The sequence below is a fragment of the Haliotis cracherodii genome, unplaced genomic scaffold, assembly GCF_022045235.1.
Source record: "Haliotis cracherodii isolate W230 unplaced genomic scaffold, xgHalCrac1.p SCAF_22, whole genome shotgun sequence".
NCBI lineage: Eukaryota > Metazoa > Mollusca > Gastropoda > Lepetellida > Haliotidae > Haliotis > Haliotis cracherodii.
Window position 1 is genome coordinate 405,618 of NW_027266278.1, and position 22,642 is coordinate 428,259.

Here is a 22,642-nt window from a genome sequence, read left to right on the forward strand (position 1 = left end):
TGAGTTCCGACAGCACTAAACGAAACTCATCCTCGGATATCTTACAATCGGCCTTTGCTGTCGAAATATGATCCTCGATGCTGTTCAACTTTGCATCGGCGAGTATCCGAATACTATCGTGTTTTAATGCTTTCTTTTGCAACCTACGAGAAATGAATTTTATGGCTATTCCTGCCAGTCCTGAGACTCCGGCGGTTACTTCCATGCCGAGCACGATAGGCGCGGCGATTATAGTTGATAGTAAACCGACACCGGCTACACCGAGTCCCATGCCAGCTACTACATGAGCGGTGTCAACTCCGTCCAGAGCATTCACGGCTCTGCGATACTTTTTATACAATCCAAGTCTCAACTCCCTATCCTTTTCTATTCGATGTTTTATGTCGCTTATTTGATGTAATCGAAATCCATCAACAGTTTCCTTCATTTCATCGAGCGCTGGATATAAACTCATAGTGTATATTACGAATATATAATAGTCTTTAATTGGTCTTGCTTAAATGTTTTGAGAGTATACATCAACCTTATCAAATGTATATTATACGGCAAGAATATGTTAGAAAGAGAAATACTACCACTTTTAATAATTTGAACCCCCTCGAGGGATGTAACGGGTGATGCACCGACATGAATAATACTGCAACGTTGACGCTCGTGTTTCTTGAGCCATTTAATCGATAGACCTGGTAATATTTCGAAGGCATCTACCGGTGCATCTCCGAACAAGACTTCAATAATAAGCGTAGAAATATTAGGTATTGCACTCAAGTTCTGTTTAATATCATCGAATTCTGTAACCAAATTTAAACTAACATTTTGGATTGCCGGACGACTATATAACATATGACCTGGTTTTTCTGGCAGGGGAGTGACTAACACACTTTTTCGTTTTGACGGGATATAGGCCGCGAGTACGATACCACTATTTATTATCTTAGTTAAATTATGTCCCTTACCCATCATCGCATAAGGTGGGGTAATGACGATATTCAGTAGCCACTTGATGTTTGCCTTGACCATAGTCCATTTATTCTCACTGTTGTAAATGATATTGTACGGAGTGGTTTTAAGGAGTCTACTAACGTCGACATCGCTTAATTCTTCCAGATTACCCGCGAATGTAACTTCTTTCCGCTTGTATACATTATCGTGTAAGTGTAAAGCGTATAACTTACCATTGGTACCGGGTTTATCGAATCCTTCTGTGTCTCCGAGATCGGAAAACGCAATTGTATTACATTGTCTTATCGTTCCAGGGCCTGATGCATCAACCATTATTTATAATATGGAGTGTTACACTTAAGTATCCTATATGTACAGGTCGGTGTTTTACATCTAATACAGAAATTTTAAGGTCTGAAATAATTCCCCGTTTTAATTTTTTATATTGTAATGATGAGAAAGATTCCGTTCTACCGCTATTGTATTTTTCATTTTTCACTTGAACACTTCTGAGCAAAGTTGAAGGACTTTCTTGTTGAATATTATCCGTTGTACTGATTTGATCAAGATGGATGCACAAATCTTTATAGGGAACTAAATCGGGTAATGTATTTCCCTCATTTGATGAATCGACTATTATAGTATAATTGGTTGCAAATCCAATTGTAATTCTTAAGTTCCTGTAAGGAATTACACCCATTCCTCCAGGAGATAATTTCAGTCTCCCAGTCGCCTCATTTTGTGTTAGACTAGCTCCATAAGGCTTAAAAAATTCATCATTGAGTGAGCATACGCTGTAATACCCATCAGGTATAGTAATAATTCTATCTCTTTCATGTGTTAATATTATCTCATTATTTCCTCTCGCAGCACTTATATTGGTCCACCGTGGGTAATACGTTACATCGCATAGAGCTACTTCGAGTTGTCCATCCGAGTTATCGATAGTACGAAGCAGTTGAATAGACTGACCATTTGTTATTCCAAGGAGTGTAACATACATATCAAATATACAATGATACTATATCATAACTTAAATATGGAATCAACCATTATTTATAATATGGAGTGTTTTTAAGTATCCTACATGCATAGGTTGGTGTTTTACATCTAATACAGAAATTTTGAGGTCTGAAATAATACCCCGCTTCAATTTTTTATATTGTAATAATGAGAAAGATTCCGTTCTACCGCTATTGTATTTTTCATCTTTCACTGGAACACTTCTGAGCAGAGTTGAAGGACTTTCTAGTTGAATATTATCCGTCGTGCTTATTTGATCAAGATGAATGAACAACTCTTTATAGGGAACTAAATCATGTACGATATTCCTTTCAATCGCTTTTGAGCCGTGTGGTAATGTTATTTCTCCTCTAAATCCAAGTGTAATTGCTAAGTTCTCACTAATAAGTATTTTTGATCCTTCATTGTAAATTTTCACTGTCCTATTTGACTCATTTTGTGTGAGACTAATTCCATAAGGCTTTAAAAATTCATCATTAGAATTAAAATATTCATCATTGAGTGAGCTTATGCTGTAATACCCATCAGGTATAGTAGTAATTCTATTAAATCTATTTTGTTCATCAAATATAAATATCTTATTATTACCTCTCGCAGCACTTATATTGGTCCACCGTTGGTAATACGTTACATCGCATAGAGCTACTTCGAGTTGTCCATCCGAGTTTTCGATAGTTTGAAGCAGTTCAATAGACTGGCCATTTGTTATTCCCGGGAGTGTAACATACATATTAAATATACAATGATACTATATCATAACTTAAATATGAAATCAACTTACATTACTAATCAATCGATTATAGTAACTGCCTCTGGTGCTGAATTTTTAGTTAAATTCCCCGATATCTTTGAAAAGTACAGGGTCACGGCAACTAGCGATAAAATGGTGCACGATTGGTTTCACAATCCGATGCAATTTTGGCAGAATCAGTTAAACTTTGCCATATGGTGTGCCACAACGGGATGTGGCGTATCTCTTTACGCTCCAGGATTTGAACTGAATAAGTCTGTTATGTCATTTCACGTGTACTATCAGATTAGACGTATACTTAAAGAAATTAGTGCTCCATTACCGCAGGATCGAGCGTGGAATTCCACAAATAATAATTATGATAGGTCCGCGTATGAGCGTATTTGTCAGGAATTTAATGTTTCTACGAGTAAAGATTGGCGTATTATAGGAGCAAACCATGGTCTAGGTGTTCCTTACACAGAGGAAAATAAATCCGTCAAAGAAGAAAGCGATTATGTATATAAAGTACTTAATAAACCTCCAGTTAATTTTGGTAAGTTGTATAGTACCAGCAAACTTTACGCAAGAATATATGATCATTGGCATAAAACCGGTGATTGGTATAAAGGCTGGGAACTTTATAGTAACGATTGGAGAGGGGATATTATGAGTTTTAAGAGTGGTTTAATTTATATTGTTACAAAATTTATACAAATGAATGATACCGCAGACGCTTGGAATGAATTCCTTAATGATAAAACAGAAAATAATTTTACTAATCCAGGATTTGTAAGAGTTAATGAATCGATAAGAACTGATGTATGGGCAATTCTCAGTGCACAATCTCAAACACGAACGTCCATTATCGGTTCTGGGACGGCGCTCGATGCGCAAAAACAGTTTGTCTCAAACGTGGAGGACGCCATTAATTCACCAGTTGACATACCATCGTCTATAAAGCGTTTTCAAGATGCATTACAGTACGCTCGATCCAAAGTGGACTTTGTTTATGCACCGGGACTATACATGTCTCCGAGTAATATGGAACTTAAGATCGGTCAAGTGATAGGCTATAATAATAAAATTGTTATCGCTACCGATCAACAAAAACCAGGTATAAATTCAGATATGAACGTCGAATTAATAACGCAAACGATCACGGGCGAAAAGGGAATAGTCAAGCCACAAACACCACATGTTTCTCAAACATCTACTGATGCACAAGTGTCACCGCATATTGCGGCTAAAAATCAACAACATATCGATGAAAAAACAGCGCTTGTAGTGGGCGGAGTCTCGGTTGGTTTACTAATGATTTGGTTAGCGAACTGATTTGGTTAAATAGTTCTTAGCGAATACGTACAACAACCCTGCAATTGCTACGATCAACCCCCACAAGTTTTGACTAAGCCAAGTGGTGGTCTTAGCTAATAAATTCAATAGCCAGGAAACAACACTCCCAATTATACCGGGAAGTGCAGCCGCGGCTTTCTCAGCTAGCTTTCCCAGTGCTGAACCTAATACTTTTAAATGCTTTTTTATCCACTCTCTTATACCGTTTTTATCGTTAGGCGGTGTACTACCACCTGTACTACCACCTGTTAATGAGAGAGTCAAAGTCGATATAATAAATCCCAACGCGGTTAAAATACTAGCAATTGTTATTCCCTGTTCTCTGAACAATGTTTTAATTTTATCGGCCAGTGTAGTATCATCGTTTAGGACTTGATCGATAGTTTCTCGAATACGACTGATTTGCGAACGAAGTGCCTTTCTATTACTGGAAGCCGCTTCGAGGCGGGCCAATCTTTCCTCTTCTAAGTTACGCAATCTTTCAGCAACGCGGCGTCTACTGAATTCATCGCCCGCCTGTTCGAGTTTTGTTTTCTCTTGAGCTATGTGTTTGTCGATTTCGGATAGCTTGGCTATATTATTGATGAGTTCTCCCCGCATAGTTTGCATTGCCTTGTCAAGACCTCGTAATTCCCTAATACTGAACTCCGAATGTGGTACCTGTAACGTTGAATTATCGTAATAGGTATCTAAGATTTCTCCGAGTCCGTCCGAGGCCGCCATCGAGGCTGCTTCCAAATCATCTGTATTAACGAGTTCTTTCCTCATAGTCTGAAGAGCCTTAGTAGTCTTCGCGGGAAGTCGTCGGTAGTCTACAAAACCTAATTCATCACGAACAAAGCCGATGCCTTTTTTAGCGGCTATTGTAGACAAGGCTAGGGGCTTACGAGTACGAGAATGCATAAGATCAATATCCGGAGCGCCACGCAGTCGCAATATTCCTTTACTATCTATCTCAAACTTTGAATATTCACGACCTATTGGAGTAACATAATTTTTATCATCTTTTAATGCATCGTAATAATCATCAACGGCTGGTTTTAAAAGTTCATCATTTACGGTTGGGATCATAAAGCTGGTTTCATCAGTACCCTCTTCGATTGTACTAGTATCAGTTATGTTATCTAGATCAAAGTCATTATGTTCAAAATCAGTCATTTTTATATTAAACATAGGGTACATGTTTTCAATATAACAATGTCTTCGCAATACGGACGCAAGTTAAACCCACAACGCAGACTTCGAGATCCATTAGGGGTCAAAGCAATTCGTCAGTCTGTAACTATAACTAATAATCCTAGTACCATCGATCAGAATCAAACGCTTCTGGTTCGCTTTCCTAATCTCGGCGCACACGATGTGTTAGTTCCGGGAACTGTCCGACTAGCATTTACGATTATTTTGACTTCTGCCGACGTTAACAGGGAGCCCGTTCAGAACTTAGGTCGTGCTATCGTCAAGAAAATCGCTATTAAAATTAGCGGTAATGAGGTTTTGAGTATCGACGATAGCGATGTATACTATTGTTACATGGATCTCTGGAGAACGGATAAAGAGCGGGAAAACTTACAGTACCAAGGTATTTGTAATAAGAACACTTTGAGACTGCGCGTAGATGCTTCTAGTGGTGTTGGTACCAACGAAAAAGATCAGGCCGTTGCCGACGCATTAGGTAACCGATTCTATATTCCCCTAGACTTTGAATTACTAGATTCCCACATGCCCTTTTATCAAGCATCCCTAGGTGATAGGTTAGAATACGAACTCACTTTTAACGACTACGGTAGAGTAATCAGAGCTGCTGAAGAAGCTAGCTATTCCATTGACAATATCTCACTCGAGTACGATATGATAACGGATCCCGAATTAGCCAGACAAATTCGTAACCAGTATTCGGGAAGTTTAGCCATTTTGTACGATCGCGTGCTGCGACATCGAAAGATCACAAAGGACAAAAAAGATACGATGTGGAATATCAATCTAAACGTCCCCACGAGGTCGTTGAAGGGTATTTTAATGTTGTTCGAGGACCCCTCCGATGCGTTTAAAAGAAATACCGAGAAGTTCTACGATCCCAAGATTACAAAAGTAGAATTGACTATCGAGGGCGTTCCTAATCAACTATATAGCCCAGGAATGCTAGCGTATCACCAGTGGGATGAGATTAAAAAACTTCCTTCTATAAAACGCTCTCCGGAAGTTAACGCGGTCGTGAAAGATCTGTCTCTCGGGAGTGTATCGATGGGTGAATACCTCACCTCGAAGTACGCGCTATGGCTCGACATGCGAACAACGGACGATGACCAACTACACGGCAGTGGGAGGAGAATAGAAAATGCTAGCAAGGGTGTCACCATACAGATAACGAAGCTCCAGGAATCAGCTGGTAAATTAAACATATATTTGTACGTGATTATGGATGCGCAACTTAATATACAAAATGGGAGATTCGTGCAAGCAATCTATTGATAATCTTTTACCTAAAGATCCGCACTGCGCTATCATATGCGGGCAAACGGGCTGCGGAAAAACAGCCTTTATTCTAGATATTTTAGAAAGTCATTATCGGGACGTTTTCGATCATATTATTATTCTGTGCCCGACTATAAGCGTTAATAAAACATACTTATCGAGAGATTGGGTAATGAATGACGACGGAATACACAGAGTCGATCCGGGCGATCGTTTACAAGACTGTCTCCGAGTATGTCACGAAAAATACAAAGGAGAATCAACCCTTTTCGTAATACACGACTGCAGCGCGAGTAAAGAATTAACAAAAAAGAAAGATATGCTTTCGTATTTAGCATTCTCCGGAAGGCATACTCAACATAGCGTTTGGGTACTTACTCAAAAATACAACTCTGTCCTGAAAGATCTCAGAGAGCAGACCAAATGGGTAGCGCTGTTTCATTGCAAAGATCGAGATTCATTCGAGGAATGTTTACGCGAAAATGATGTCATTTATACCAAGAATGAACGTGACAAAGTCAGAAAAGTGTTAGCGGCAACGAAGCACTGTAAACTCGTATTAAAAACCGATCAACCAGCTGCTTACGCAATTGCTTAGCAAAATGTAGCAAAAATGTAGCAAAATTGTAGCAAAATGTAGCAAAATTATAGCAAATTGAACATTAGCGGTTAATATTACATAAAATGTGGTTCGAAATCCTCATTCTTTCGCAACAGTTCATTATTACGGGATGTATTGGATACGTCATATTATATTATGTTAGACTTAAATATCTCCTTAGGTATTACATTATGGAATGCGACGAACTCATCGAACAAATGCTCAAAGAATCTGATCAAAATGTAGATACACATCAACATGCAGATAAACATAGAGAAAGACTCGCGGCTTTGGTAGCCGGTGGAAAATGTTCCCAATATTTGGGAGAAAATTATACCATCGAAAAAATTGATAACATGACCGACGAAGAGATTAAAAAACTGTACGCGCGTTACGAGTCTAGACTGGGAGCTACCATGACTAAAACTATAGGGTCGTCTATATTACAACTATACACAGTCGTAGCTAGTACGTTTCTCCCCATCCCGGCAGAACATCGCATGTATTTATGCGAATCTCTAGAGAAAGACCCATTCATCGAACACGCTATAAGCTCAGTGAGCTGTGAGTTTTATCATAGATTCGGAATGTTCTTAGCTCCGTTCACCACAGCTTTAATAACGGCTAGGTATTGTCAATTTAAACATACGTGCCCACTAAATAATATAAATGGAGACTCAACAGATTGCGGAAACACAACAGGTGACACCACAACAGATTGCGCAACCACAACAGATTACGGAAACGCAACAACAGATTGCGGAAACAGAACCACAAGTGAATGAGGAACCACAAGTGAATGCACCACAAACACAAAAACAAGCTAGAGTTACTAAGAACCCCCCAAAAATAGCTGCAGGAAGGAAGGGAGGGCTGGCGCGCAAAGCAAAATTAATAAATAATTCAAATCCGATTAAAACATGGGCACTAGTAGGAGTTGCTGGTATAGCGGCTATATGGTTCTTTTATAAGACCGGAGAAGAGAAAACGTCACCCCCGCCGCAACAACAAGTTCAATTAGAGGTTAGTCCTCATATAATGCTATAAGAAGCATGACTACTCCAGTTACAGACGGTAAAATGTTGGTAAACGCGACTTATCATTCAGCGGTGGTCACCGGCTTGGCCATTGGCTATGCCCGTATGGCTAAAATGCTTACTAAAGCCACACCTCCCAAGCTAGATTTTAATGGATTTGATATAGGTATGATGATTCTGGATATTGGATTAGCAATGGCAACGAAGGATATGCTCATCAAACAAGGACTTATCCCGGAAGACATAATGAAGTAATTAAACATTTGAATATTTTATATTATTGAACATTTGAATATTTTATATGGCATCAATTGCGATGATGGTCGGTGGAGCTGTTGTTAATGCTCTAGCTTTTTCGGGGAGTAATTACTTATTTTCCAGTATGAGGGAATCAAACGCTAAAGAAGTTGAAGAGGAGCGTAAACGACATAATAAAGCATTAGAACAATACCAAGCAGCTCAGTTACAATATACGCAGCAGAGAATGAAGAGATTAGACTTTATTCATGAAAAACTGATTAAGGAAGGACATTCAATTCAAACGTTTAAGGATGTCGAATCTGCCATGCACGAATACTACCTCGTTTATGGGAAAAAACTCGACCCAATACCTAGACCAACAATGAGTCAGTTTTATACACCGTCAGAGGCTCAGAAAGACCGAGAGGTCGCATTTGTTATTATGGGGTTGACTGCTGTATTGATTTTCAGCTATACAATAGTTTAGATGTGATTTGCATTTAGACAAATGATATGATAGATGTATATACCATGAATAACTGCAAGTTTACACTCATGGGGAAGACGACTCTATGTAACCGCCGCTGTGTTGATGTTTACTGCGGTATACACAATTATTACATCAAGCGTGGACACATAAACTATAAGTGTTCTGAATGCGGGATAGGGGTCAAAGGTCATTATTGTTTATGTAAGAAACACGGTGCTGATAGGGTCAGGAATCAGATTATTTATGCTAGGAAGAGAGATTACATCAATGAGAGGAATAGGTTGGGGAGGATACGTATTTAGATATATGAAAACAACCAATTAGACAAATGAATCATTTTGCATATACCATTCAACCACAATGGTTTTTGTCAGAGAGTTAAAAGCTATGGCAAAGCAACGTGGTCTACATGGATATTCTCGTATGAGAAAAGCTGAATTGATTACCTTACTCGGTTTGGAACCACCACAGACTGTTAGAGAACTCAGAGTTCGAGCGAGAAACAGTGGGCTGAGAGGTTATTCTCGAATGAGAAGAGCTGAATTGATTGCTTTACTAGATAATAATCAACAAGGCGAGGATGATGATAATCAACAACAACAAGAATTAATATTTGTACCCACATCCGCCGGCGTTGGTAAATATCTAAGAGGTTGGAAGATGGATATTAATTCCAACATGGATGTTAACGATATTAAGCCCATCATATCGAGTAAAATTAACGAGGAATTAGATGATTTACAAAGTATAAAATACCAGCTGACGATTAAAATGACATTGAGTAAAAGTAACGCAGACGATAGCGTCGAATATACCGAACCATATTTCCGAAGGAATCAAGAAGTTATAACCGAATCCGATACTATAAACGCATCATTAGATACATCAATTCAGAGGTTACAGGAAACTTTAGAACGCTGGACTAATAGAGGTTCGGGTTGGGGTGTGGATAGAATCGATAGTTTATATTTAGATATAGCGAATTATATGCCCTTCAAAGGTGGATCTTATATAGATTTACCCCCGTATTATAAGAAGAAAAAAGCCATAATTAACGTAAAAAATAAATCCGATGATTGTTTAAGAATGATGATAAGATCTGCATTGTTCCCCGTAGACAAAAATGCGGATAGACCTTCTAGTTATCCCCAAAATGATGGACTCAACTTCGATGGTATAGACGAACCTACACCAATATCACAAATTGATAAGGTGGAAAAGCAAAATAATTTAGCTATAAATGTTTTCGGACATTCTAAAGGAATTGTTGTACACAGGATAAGCTCCGCTCCGGAACATATTCCCAGAATCAATTCATTTCTGATCGAAAAAGATGGAAAATATCATTATACGTGGATAAAGAGATTAAACAGGGTGCTATACGATCAAACAAAACATGCTAGAAAGAAATATTTCTGTGAAAGATGCCTGCATGGGTACAGCAGACAAGATCTATTAGAAGCGCATAAAGAAGACTGTAGAGGTGTTGGACAGACCGCTATCAGGATCGATATGCCTAAAGAGGGGAAAAATATATTAAAATTTGAACATTATTGTAATCAAATGCCAGTACCGTACGTAATTTATGCCGACTTCGAAGCGCTTATCAAACCCATAGAAAATACCAACCATAATAATCAAGAGAGTAGTTTTACCTACAAAACTCAAGAACATATTCCTTGTGGGTTTGGATATATAGTTGTAAGGTATGATGGGAAAACAAACACTCCCATGATTTACAGAGGTCCCGATGCAGCGGGAAAGTTCCTAGAATATTTACAAAATGAAGAGAGAATAATCAGGGAAGAATTATCGTGTAAGAAACCCATGCGTTTGACGATAGATGATTGGAGGGCCCACAAGAAGTCAACAAGTTGTCACGTTTGTAATAAACCTCTGGATGGGGATTCCGTAAGAGATCATTGTCACGTCACGGGTAATTATCGCGGAGCCGCTCATAACGAGTGTAACTTGAAACTAAAAATGAATGCTCAAACAATACCCATCCCCGTTGTGTTTCACAACCTTAGGGGATACGATTCACATCTCATTATGCAAGCTATCTCAAAGACCGACGGCGGTTTAACGTGCATTCCTAACAACATGGAAAAATACATATCGTTCTCGTTGACTAAACCTATACATTATAGGGACAAGGATGGGAAATCTAGAATAAAGCAAAGTAATGGGCTTAGATTCATAGACTCCGTACAGTTTCTGTTATCTTCCCTGGACAATTTAGCTAAAGCGAATAATCCCGATGACTTCGCTATAACAAATCAATATACCGATAAGATAACTCGTCATTTGTTGCTGAGAAAAGGTGTATATCCTTACGAATATATGGATGATTGGTCTAGATTCGAAGAAACTGAATTACCACCCCTCGAATCATTCTATAGTAACTTAACGGAATCTAAAATAACTGATGCCGATTATGAACACGCTCTGACGGTCTGGGATAAATTAGGTTGTAAGAATTTAGGTGATTATCACGATCTGTACTTAAAAACCGATGTACTGTTACTCGCCGATATATTCGAGATATTTAGAAAGACGTGTTTGAAACAATACGGCTTGGACCCGGCATGGTACTATTCCAGTCCCGGACTATCGTGGGATGCATTGTTGAAGAAGGCCGGCGTAGAACTAAAATTACTCACAGATTACGATATGCACTTGTTTATTGAGAAAGGATTAAGAGGGGGTATATCGATGACAGCGAAAAGGTATTCTAAGGCTAATAATAAATTAGTGGAAGGATACGATCCGAGTAAACCCAACACGCATATATTATATCTCGACGCTAACAATTTGTACGGATGGGCTATGAGTCAACCTTTACCCACGGGTGGTTTTGAGTGGGTCAGTGTGAATGATATCGAAGTGAATGATATCCATAATATCAATGTGAATGATGAGAATAAAGGGTACATACTAGAAGTTGACTTGGAATATCCTAGTTCCTTACATAAAGATCATAACAGTTATCCGTTAGCTCCCGAAAGATTAATGGTTAATAAAGATTGGATGTCTGAATATCAATGCTCCTTGATGGGTAATAGTAGGTTAGCTAACGTAGAAAAACTCGTACCAAATTTGATGGATAAGACAAAATATATAGTTCACTACAGAAATCTCCAGTTGTATCTATCCTTAGGTATGAAACTAAAGAAAATACACAGAGTTCTTAAGTTCGATCAAAGCCCTTGGATGGAGCCCTATATAAGGTTGAACACAGATTTAAGAAAGATAGCCACCAGCGATTTCGAAAAGAATCTGTATAAGCTCATGAATAACTCGGTATTTGGTAAAACTATGGAGAATCTAAGGAAGCGTGTTGATGTTAAATTAGTCAGATCTAATGAGGAAGAAAGACTCAGGAAACTTATAGCCAGTCCGGCTTTTAACAGAAGCAAGATATTCGATAACGACTTAGCCGCGTTGCATATGCAGAAGAGTAATATAAAATTCAACAGACCGGTGTACGTCGGTATGAGTATTCTCGACTTGTCAAAACACTTAATGTATGACTTTTATTACAACGAACTTAAGAAGCAATACGGCGATAGATGCGAGGTGTTATATACCGACACAGATTCTTTGTTGATGGAAATACAAACCGAGGATGTGTATAAAGATATGGCAGAAAAAATAGATATGTATGACACGAGCGATTACCCTAAAGATAATCCACTGCACAGCGTAGTAAATAAAAAGGTATTAGGTAAGATGAAGGATGAATGTGCTGGGACTCCTATAGCGGAGTATGTAGGATTAAGACCTAAGATGTATTCTATAAAAAAGTCCGATAATGGAGAGATAAGAAAAGCCAAGGGTGTTAAGAAGTATGTTGTAAAAAAGCATATCAAACACGAACAGTATAAAGAATCATTATTCAATGGTAAAACGTTCAAACACGAGATGAACTCTTTAAGAAGTTACGATCATAGGATATATGGATTAAGAATGAACAAGACATCATTATCCCCCTTAGATACAAAGAGATGGATTGATAATGATGGTGTAACTACCTATGCTTATGGTTATGGTGGTACCGTCGGGAACTATGAACAATTCTTCTCGTACAAATGCCCTACCCGGTCCATCTTGAAGATAATAAAGAATAAACTCTCCTTCTTTCGTAACCAATCGACTAATGTTATACGTCTTAAGGGACCATATGGGATCGGTTGCGCGACGTAGGCCTCCTTCAAGTTCACCGGGCTGGTATAAATATCTTACCCTTACTCTATCCGGAAGTTTTAGTTCTTTGCCTCTCCTCGGTGGTGAAGATTCGGAAGTCACGGATTTCATTTTAATCGCATCGGATGGTTTCTTCCCTATTAATCTCGTCACTTCATTATTCAGCGCTGATACAACGGCTGATAATCGTGTCACCCATTCGGTTGATCTCAATCGCTTGGATTTCATTTCGATCCCATACTGATAGCCAAACAAACGTTCCGCTAGAGTCTGGTTAAATCTTTCAACAATGGCTTGACTACGGTGGGCCTCTCTTTCACCACGGACGATTTTGACATCGTGCTTTGTTAACAGTTTAGTTACCGATCCCATAAACTCTCGACCGGGATCTACTTGAAATAGCTTAGGCCATTTTAGTGGTCCGCGTTTATATATGCGGCTCAGTGCATCAGCTACTTCTGTTGATTCTTTCGATGTTAATGGCTCAGCCTCTTTGTATCGACTAGCCACATCCACTACTGTTAAAGCGTATTTATACGTTTTGCGTTTTACCTTATCGTGGGGAAGAAACAAGAGGTCAGCCTGATGAACTTCATTCGTCGTAGAAATATCAAACTTCTTTCTCGGTATATAACGCGGTGCCGGTAAATATATTTGCCACAACGCTTGTTTTTTTAACCAATCCTTGGCCACATCTTTAGATACCTTAGCCGTGGTGGCTAATTTTTTTATTGCTCCTATACCTTTCCAATATCCTCGTGGGCTATAGTAAATTTTATTCATTATTAATTAATATTGATGTTTCGTTTAATACATCTCATGACTATCGTTGAATCGCATAATCATTTTGGCATAAAAAATCCCCCCTGTAGTAGAAGTATAGGTATATAAATCCGGCTCCAGTGGAAGTGAGCCAGAACCATCATTACCTATAAAAATTTATATCATAGACTCCAGGTGGTGGTCAATTTAACTTAATCTCATGACTATCATTGAATCGCATAGTCATTTTGGCATAAAAAATTCCTCCTGTAGTGGTGGTATAAGTATATGAATCCCGCTCCAGTGGAAGTGAGCCAGAACCATCATTACCTATACTACTGGCCTCATCCGTCTCGGAACTAAACCAACAAAGTGTACCAAGCTCCTCACAGGAACGAAGGTGTTGTGCACAAGCAAGGAGCTCGCAAAGTCTACCAAGCTCCTTCCCAGCGCGTGACACCTTCGTTACACTCTCGGTAACATCGCTGCCACCAGTGTGGGTGCGGCCATTAAAAGAATCTTGAAATTTGCCCTCCAACCCCATATGTAGTAACGTTGATACTTTTGTTTATGTCTTTGGGAATACCGTGATATTTCATTTTGAAAAGGTTTACGACTGACCATGTTTTCCAGATGAATTTACTTTGTTGTTTTAATAATCAGACTGGTTTGAGATTGCAGACTAACGGAAAATCAACCATTTTTTCCCTTACATTCTTACTATATCAATAACACGATAGTTTTAATGAAACAGAAATTCAAATTGACAAACGAAGAAAGTAATTTAGCAGCGATAAGTGTATTCAGCGTCACGACAGTCGTTACTTGTTTGTAAACATAACGGTCATTCGGTTGCGAGTTCAACTCCAAGCATGGTTGTGGCCACCCTATTCACAGTGGGGAGTTTTGACTGGTGGCAGCGATAGTATAGAGAGCTCCGCGAACGGGCTATCGCTGTGAGGAGCTTGAAAGTGTACCGTCTAGGGGAGTTAACTCTAATTCATGGCGCTTTCCGGAAATTTCGTCATTTGGTCACGCTGCAATTCATTTTCGCTTCCTAAATGTTCCACGCAATGTCGAAGCACGCACCGTTTGCTTAATGAGCACACAGAAGAGACACACATCAACGATCGGACACGTGTTCTTAGTATGCTTTGTGGCACATGTCATTGTGAAATACATAACTTCACGTGACAGAATGGCTTTGACTGTCCCTGCAACTGCGCACCAAAATGTCGTCTGCTAGATCTAGTGCCAGGCGGGCGAGTCACAGCTGCTTTCTTCTTTGCCGTGAGGGTTTTTATTCTCCAGCCCCATCCCAGTCGGCGATATACAACAACTGACCCAGCCACTGAACCAGGCATCACTAGGTTGTGACAATGTCTCACGCACGGCTGTGATATTTAGATCTGTACACGTTATGAATATGAATAACGACAGAAACTCACGTGAGCTGCATACCAATCACATGGATCGACTGACATTCCATAGTTTACTCACGTCCATATGGTGCCTTACTTAAGATTTTTCACACAAATTCAAAAAGGCATTTCCTCTGATCAGAATCAATTTACTAGTGTCCTGTCTACAACATGGCCGAGAAGCATGGCGCAGTGGAGTTTGTGTTGGGCGGAGTAGCAACATGTGGTGCGGGGTTTTTCACGAACCCCCTGGAGGTGGTGAAGACACGGATGCAGCTACAGGGGGAACTCCAATCGCGGGGTCAGTATGCCATCCACTACAGAAACGCTGCCCATGCCTTCTACACGGTAGCCAAGAACGATGGAGTGTTCGCACTTCAGAGTGGCCTCGTCCCTGCGTTGTGGTACCAGTTCTTCATGAATGGCATCCGGCTTGGAAGCTACCAACTCCTAATAAACTTGGGGATGACGATGGACAAAACAGGACATCCAAGCTTCCTACGCAGCGTCATGGCTGGAGCATTTGCAGGATGTATTGGAGCCATGGTCGGGAGCCCATTTTATATGGTATGTTCAGAAAGTGGGGAGATCGCTCGTATCGGCCTCTTAGTATCATTATTCTAAAATGTTTGTAAATATAGATATGCGCCTTTGGTAGTATGTAGCCTTGTTATGTCGGCTGTGTAGTGTCTGGGAAACTTGATATCAATATTAAGTGTCCCTGGTTGGATGAAACCTGCTTATATTGGCTTTGTAGTGTCATGGTAACTAAATATGGATATTAAGTGTCCATGGATGCATGGACTCGATATAAGCAGGCTCCATACTACCAGGGACACTTTGATCCAGGGTAGAACAGGTCTTCAGCAACCCAGATTTGCCGTAAAAGTTGAATATGCCTGTCATAAGAGGCGACTAACGGGATAGGGTGGTTGGGCTCGCTGACATGGTGGATGCATTTCATCATATCCCAACTGCGTGGATCGATGCTCATGATGTCAATCACTGGATTGTCTGGTCCAGACTCAATTATTTACAGACTGCCATCATATAGCTAAATATTGCTGAGTGTGACATTAAAAAAATAAACAAAAAACAAAACAGGGACACTTAATATCGGTAAAGATTATTTTTTGTTCTTTGTACCCTTAATATCACTTCATATCTGTATTCTCAACATACATTCCAGGCTGCTGCTGTATAACTGTGTTTGTGTATATGCAGGTGAAGACGCATCTCCAGGCCCAGGCTGTCCGGGACATTGCCGTGGGAACCCAGCATCCCCACGAGAGCATGAGTCATGGTATACGCACAATATACTCCCAGTTTGGTGTGCAGGGATTGTGGCGAGGCGTCAACGCAGCCATCTGCCGCGTGACAGTCGGCTCTGCATCACAGCTGTCCACTTTTTCTGTTGCGAAGGATTACGTTGTGGAACGCCAGGTTCGTGCTGTGTATTAATAAACAACTCTGTTCTTTCCCAGGGTTTTACCTTGACTTTCAAGGTGACGCCAAATAATTGTTTTAAGGGTCCCTGTGTACTGTACGCTTTGATCACTCTGGAGCCTGGACTGAATCAATATAAATGAATAATAATGTGGACAGTGTTAATAATTGATGGATGAAATACCATCTGCTATTGAATCGCTGGAGGAAATGAATATTATTGTGTGTCCCTTGAGGTAGTATGATGTTTTCTTGTGTCCACATCTGTGAGTTGTGTATAACCCTGCTGCCCTATTGTATTCAATTTTATTCAGACAAGACCAGCGGACAAGAGGAATGTAATTGATGGCTTGAAAATTTGAGCTGTTTGGCAATTTTCTTTGTAGCTGGAAAAGTATTATGTAAGGCTAAAAGAATAACAGTTTTGGTTCTCAGGCAGTGCCTGCATCATCCTCAAGTCCACCACACTTTTCATTTTTCTTTCCATTTTCAATTTAAAAAAAATAATCCTAATACTTAAAAAACAATGCGATCAAATATAGCACACAGTTACTTCCCTTTACATGTACACAGCTTCGCTGCACATCCCGTGTTATGGTCATGGCGTCAAAAGGAGTTTGTATGCTTGTTCATGTAGGGAGGCTTTTTCCCAGGTTGATAGTACACAACTGTTTGTTTGGTTACATTCTAGTTTGAACAAGCCCCCCCCCCAAAAAAAAAAAAAAACAACAACAAAAAAACACCTCCTGCCCTCACTGTATTTTCAAAAGTCATTGCCTAGGAACCACTATTATTTTTTTAAGCCTTACACCTGTTTCCATGGTAATCACTTCTGCATGCAATATTCTGATATTGTGCAGTGTTATTCTCCAGGTATGTTTTGTTAAACTCTGTTGGTAAACGCCAGTGTTATAAACTACCGTCCTTCATTGGTGCATCTGTACACAGTGCTTCGTGCGAGACCGGTGTTGCTTTTGTTTGTTGCCCCAGCAGGGAGAAACAATATATTCCAGATACATACACAACCAGTCTTGCCTCATTCTCATCTGTGTGGATTGCATACACAATGTTATACTTCTATGTAATATACCCATGTCATACACAATGTAATACATCTATGTGATATACCCATGTCATACACAATGTAATACATTTATGTCATATACCCATGTCATACACAATGCAATACATATATGTAATATACCCATGTCATACACAATGTAATATACCCATGTCATCAACAATGTATTACATCTATGTCATATACCCATGTCATACACAATGTAATAATCTATGTAATATGCCCATGTCATACACAATGTAATACATCTATGTCATATACTCATGTCATACACAATGTAATACTTTTATGTCATATACCCATGTCATACACAAAGTAATATACCCATGTCATACACAGTGTAATACATTTATGTCATATACCCATGTCATACACAATACAATACATATATGTAATATACCCATGTCATACACAATGTAATAAACCCATGTCATGCACAATTAAATATTCCCATGTCATACACAATGTAATATACCCATATCATACACAATGTAATACTTCTATGTCATATACCCTTGTCATACACAATGTAATACATCTATGTAATATACCCATGTCATACACAATGTAATATACTCATGTCATACACAATCTAATACTTCTATGTAATATATGCATGCCATACACAATGTAATAATCTATGTAATATACCCATGTCATACACAATGTAATACATCTATGTAATATACCAATGTCATACACAATGTAATACATCTATGTAATATACCCATGTCATACACAGTGCAATACATATATGTGAAATACCCATGCCATACACAATATAATATACCCATGTCCTACACAATGTAATATACCCATGTCATACACAATGTAATACATCTATGTAATATACCCATGCCATACACAATGTAATATACCCATGACATACACACTGAAATACATCTATGTAATATACCCATGTCCTACACAATGTAATATACCCATGTCATACACAATGTAATACATCTATGTAATATACCCATGTCATACACAATGTAATACATCTATGTAATATACCCATGCCATACACAATGTAATATACCCATGTCCTACACACTGAAATACATGTATGTAATATACCCATGTCATACACAATGTAATATACCCATGTCATACATCTATGTAATATACCCATGTCATACACAATGTAATACATCTATGTAATATACCCATGTCATACACAATGTAATATACCCATGTCATACACACTGAAATACATCTATGTAATATACCCATGTCATACACAATGCAATACATCTATGTAATATACCCATGTTTTACACAATGCAGTACATCTATGTAAAATACACATGTCATACACAATGTAATACATCTATGTAATATACCCATGTCATACACAATGTTATATGTCATACACAATCTAATACTTCTATGTAATATACGCATGCCATATACAATGTAATAATCTATGTAATATACCCATGTCATACACAATGCAATACATCTATGTAATATACCCATGTCACACACAATGATATATACCCATGTCATACACAATCTAATACTTCTATGTAATATACGCATGCCATATACCATGTAATAATCTATGTAATATACCCATGTCATACACAATGCAATACATCTATGTAATACACCCATGTCATACACAATGTAATACTTCTATGTAATATACCCATGTCATACACAATGTAATCCATCTATGTAATATACCCATGTCATACACAATGTAATATACCCATGTCATACACAATGTAATATACCCATGTCATACACAATCTAATACTTCTATGTAATATATGCATGCCATACACAATGTAATAATCTATGTAATATACCCATGTCATACATAATGTGATACATCTTTGTGATATACTCATGCCATACACAATGTAATATTCCCATGCCATATACAATGTAATAATCTATGTAATAGACCCATGTCATACACAATATTAGACATCTATGTAATATACCCATGTAATACATCTATGTAATATACCCATGTCATACACAATGTAATACATCTATGAAATAGACCCATGTCATACACAATGTAATACATCTATATCATATACTCGAATTACCTTCCCCAATGGTCCACTTACCTACTATCCCCAGGTAGGTACAGTGTGTTTCCTCTGTTTGAATAGTCCTAAAATTATGCTGTGCACATCTCAAATCACAAATGATTAACACAACTGTAACACAACATTTCAGTGGTTTCCGAGAGACAGCTGGATGAACGCTCTGTCAGCCAGCATGGCCAGCGGCATCATCGTCACCTGCTTCATGACGCCGTTTGACGTGGTGACGACGCGACTCTACAACCAGGGCGTGGACGCACATGGAAAGGGGCTGCTGTACTCGGGGGTGTCCGACTGCCTCATGAAGATTCTCAGGAAGGAGGGTTTCTGGGGGTTCTACAAGGGCTGGGGAGCAAGCTACTTCCGACTCGGACCACACACGGTCATCAGTCTTGTGTTGTGGGACGAGGTGCGCAAACTCTACTCCCTGTGGAAGAAACCTCACCAGGGCAAGAAGGAAACATACCAGAGCTGATACACATGAGTTATACCTGTGTATTGCCTAGCTTCATCAGGAAGGTGGACCACACCTAAATGTACCTGTGTAGTACCCATCCTCATCAGGAAGGTGGACCACACCCAAATATAGCTGTGTAGTACCCATCCTCATCAGGAAGGTGGACCACACCTAAATGTACCTGTGTAGTACCCATCCACATCAGGAAGGTGGACCACACCCAGATGTAGCTGTGTAGTACCCATCCTCATCAGGAAGGTAGACCACACCTAAATGTACCTGTGTAGTACCCATCCACATCAGGAAGGTGGACCACACCTAAATGTACCTGTGTAGTACCCATCCTCATCAGGAAGGTGGACCACACCCAAATATAGCTGTGTAGTACCCATCCTCATCAGGAAGGTGGACCACACCTAAATGTACCTGTGTAGTACCCATCCTCATCAGGAAGGTGGACCACACCCAAATATAGCTGTGTAGTACCCATCCTCATCAGGAAGGTGGACCACACCTAAATGTACCTGTGTAGTACCCATCCTCATCAGGAAGGTGGACCACACCCAAATATAGCTGTGTAGTACCCATCCTCATCAGGAAGGTGGACCACACCTAAATGTACCTGTGTAGTACCCATCCACATCAGGAAGGTGGACCACACCCAAATATAGCTGTGTAGTACCCATCCTCATCAGGAAGGTGGACCACACCCAGATGTAGCTGTGTAGTACCCATCCACATCAGGAAGGTGGACCACACCCAGATGTAGCTGTGTAGTACCCATCCACATCAGGAAGGTGGACCACGCCCAAATGTAGATGTGTAGTACCCATCCACATCAGGAAGGTGGACCACACCCAGATGTAGCTGTGTAGTACCCTCATCAGTTGTAGTAGTGTAATGGTCTTTCCTCCTGATGAAGCTGTGGTGTGCAGTATCTGATTTGGTGGATAATTAAAAGTGGACCAGTTATATGAGGGGTGACAGTGGTCCATGAAATCCGCATTTTTCAAGGCTGTATCTTTTTTATCATAGTTATATTGTGTTTTTCATATCTTTGTGCTGAGAATTTGGAGTTTACTCTTAAGCAAAGACTGATGTTTGAGTTGACTACATGTAGTTAGCAAAGACTAATGTTTGAGTTGACTAGTAAGCAAAGACTGATGTTTGAGTTGACTAGTTAGCAAAGACTGATGTTTGAGTGGACTTGTCAGCAAAGACTGATGTTTGAGTTGACTAGTCAGCAAATACTGATGTTTGGGTTGACTAGTTAGCAAATACTGATGTTTGAGTTGACTAGTCAGTAAAGACTGATGTTTGGGTTGACTAGTTAGCAAATACTGATGTTTGAGTTGACTAGTTGGCAAATACTGATGTTTGAGTTGACTAGTTGGCAAAGACTGATGTTTGGGTTGACTAGTTAGCAAATACTGATGTTTGAGTTGACTAGTCGGTAAAGACTGATGTTTGAGTTGACTAGTTGGCAAATACTGATGTTTGAGTTGACTAGTTGGCAAATACTGATGTTTGAGTTGACTAGTTGGCAAATACTGATGTTTGGGTTGACTAGTTAGCAAATACTGATGTTTGGGTTGACTAGTTAGCAAATACTGATGTTTGAGTTGACTAGTTGGCAAATACTGATGTTTGAGTGGACTAGTTGGCAAATACTGATGTTTGGGTTGACTAGTTGGCAAATACTGATGTTTGAGTTGACTAGTTGGCAAATACTGATGTTTGGGTTGACTAGTTACCAAAGAATGGGGTGGGTTGACTAGTTAGCAAAGACTGATGTTTGAGTTGACTAGTAAGCAAAGACTGATGTTTGAGTTGACTAGTTAGCAAAGACTGATGTTTGAGTGGACTTGTCAGCAAAGACTGATGTTTGAGTTGTCCTCAGCGTTTACTTGGTGAATGGAATCTGTCACATTATTAATAACCGTTTGATTATTATTGCTAGTTACCAAAGACTGAGATGGTTGTGTTTGACAAGTTAGTAAGGTTTGAGTTGTTTTTTGTTGATGAGTTAGCAAGGACTGAGTTGTTTTCGTTGACGAGTTAGCAAGGACTGATGTTTGAGTTGACGAGTTAGCAAGGATTGAGTTGTTTTCGTTGACGAGTTAGCAAGGACTGAGTTGTTTTCGTTGACGAGTTAGCAAGGACTGAGTTGTTTTCGTTGACAAGTTAGCAAGGACTGAGTTGTTTTCGTTGACGAGTTAGCAAGGATTGAGTTGTTTTCGTTGACGAGTTAGCAATGACTGACATAAGATGTTGTGTGTTGTGTGATGGTTTAGTGACATGACAATCAGGTC

At 39.3% G+C, this 22,642-nt stretch overlaps 1 protein-coding gene across 1 annotated transcript; it reads left to right on the forward strand.

Moving 5' to 3' along the window:
- The first annotated feature begins 14,878 nt into the window (after positions 1 to 14,878).
- Positions 14,879 to 22,165, forward strand: LOC139471187 (solute carrier family 25 member 35-like). The gene is made up of 3 exons (XM_071253473.1): positions 14,879 to 15,847; positions 16,505 to 16,723; positions 20,007 to 22,165. The coding sequence occupies exons 1-3, from the start codon at positions 15,452 to 15,454 to the stop codon at positions 20,346 to 20,348; spliced, it is 957 nt and encodes a 318-aa protein (XP_071109574.1). The 5' UTR covers positions 14,879 to 15,451; the 3' UTR covers positions 20,349 to 22,165.
- The last annotated feature ends 477 nt before the right edge of the window (positions 22,166 to 22,642 follow it).

What these genes read in the sequence shown, in the direction of transcription:
- LOC139471187 (XM_071253473.1), top strand. Translation starts at nt 15,452, where the DNA reads ATGGCCGAGAAGCATGGCGCAGTGGAGTTTGTGTTGGGCGGAGTAGCA. An exon ending in TCGGGAGCCCATTTTATATG is followed by an intron (nt 15,848 to 16,504) that starts GTATGTTCAGAA and finishes GTGTATATGCAG; the next exon opens with GTGAAGACGCATCTCCAGGC. An exon ending in ATTACGTTGTGGAACGCCAG is followed by an intron (nt 16,724 to 20,006) that starts GTTCGTGCTGTG and finishes ACAACATTTCAG; the next exon opens with TGGTTTCCGAGAGACAGCTG.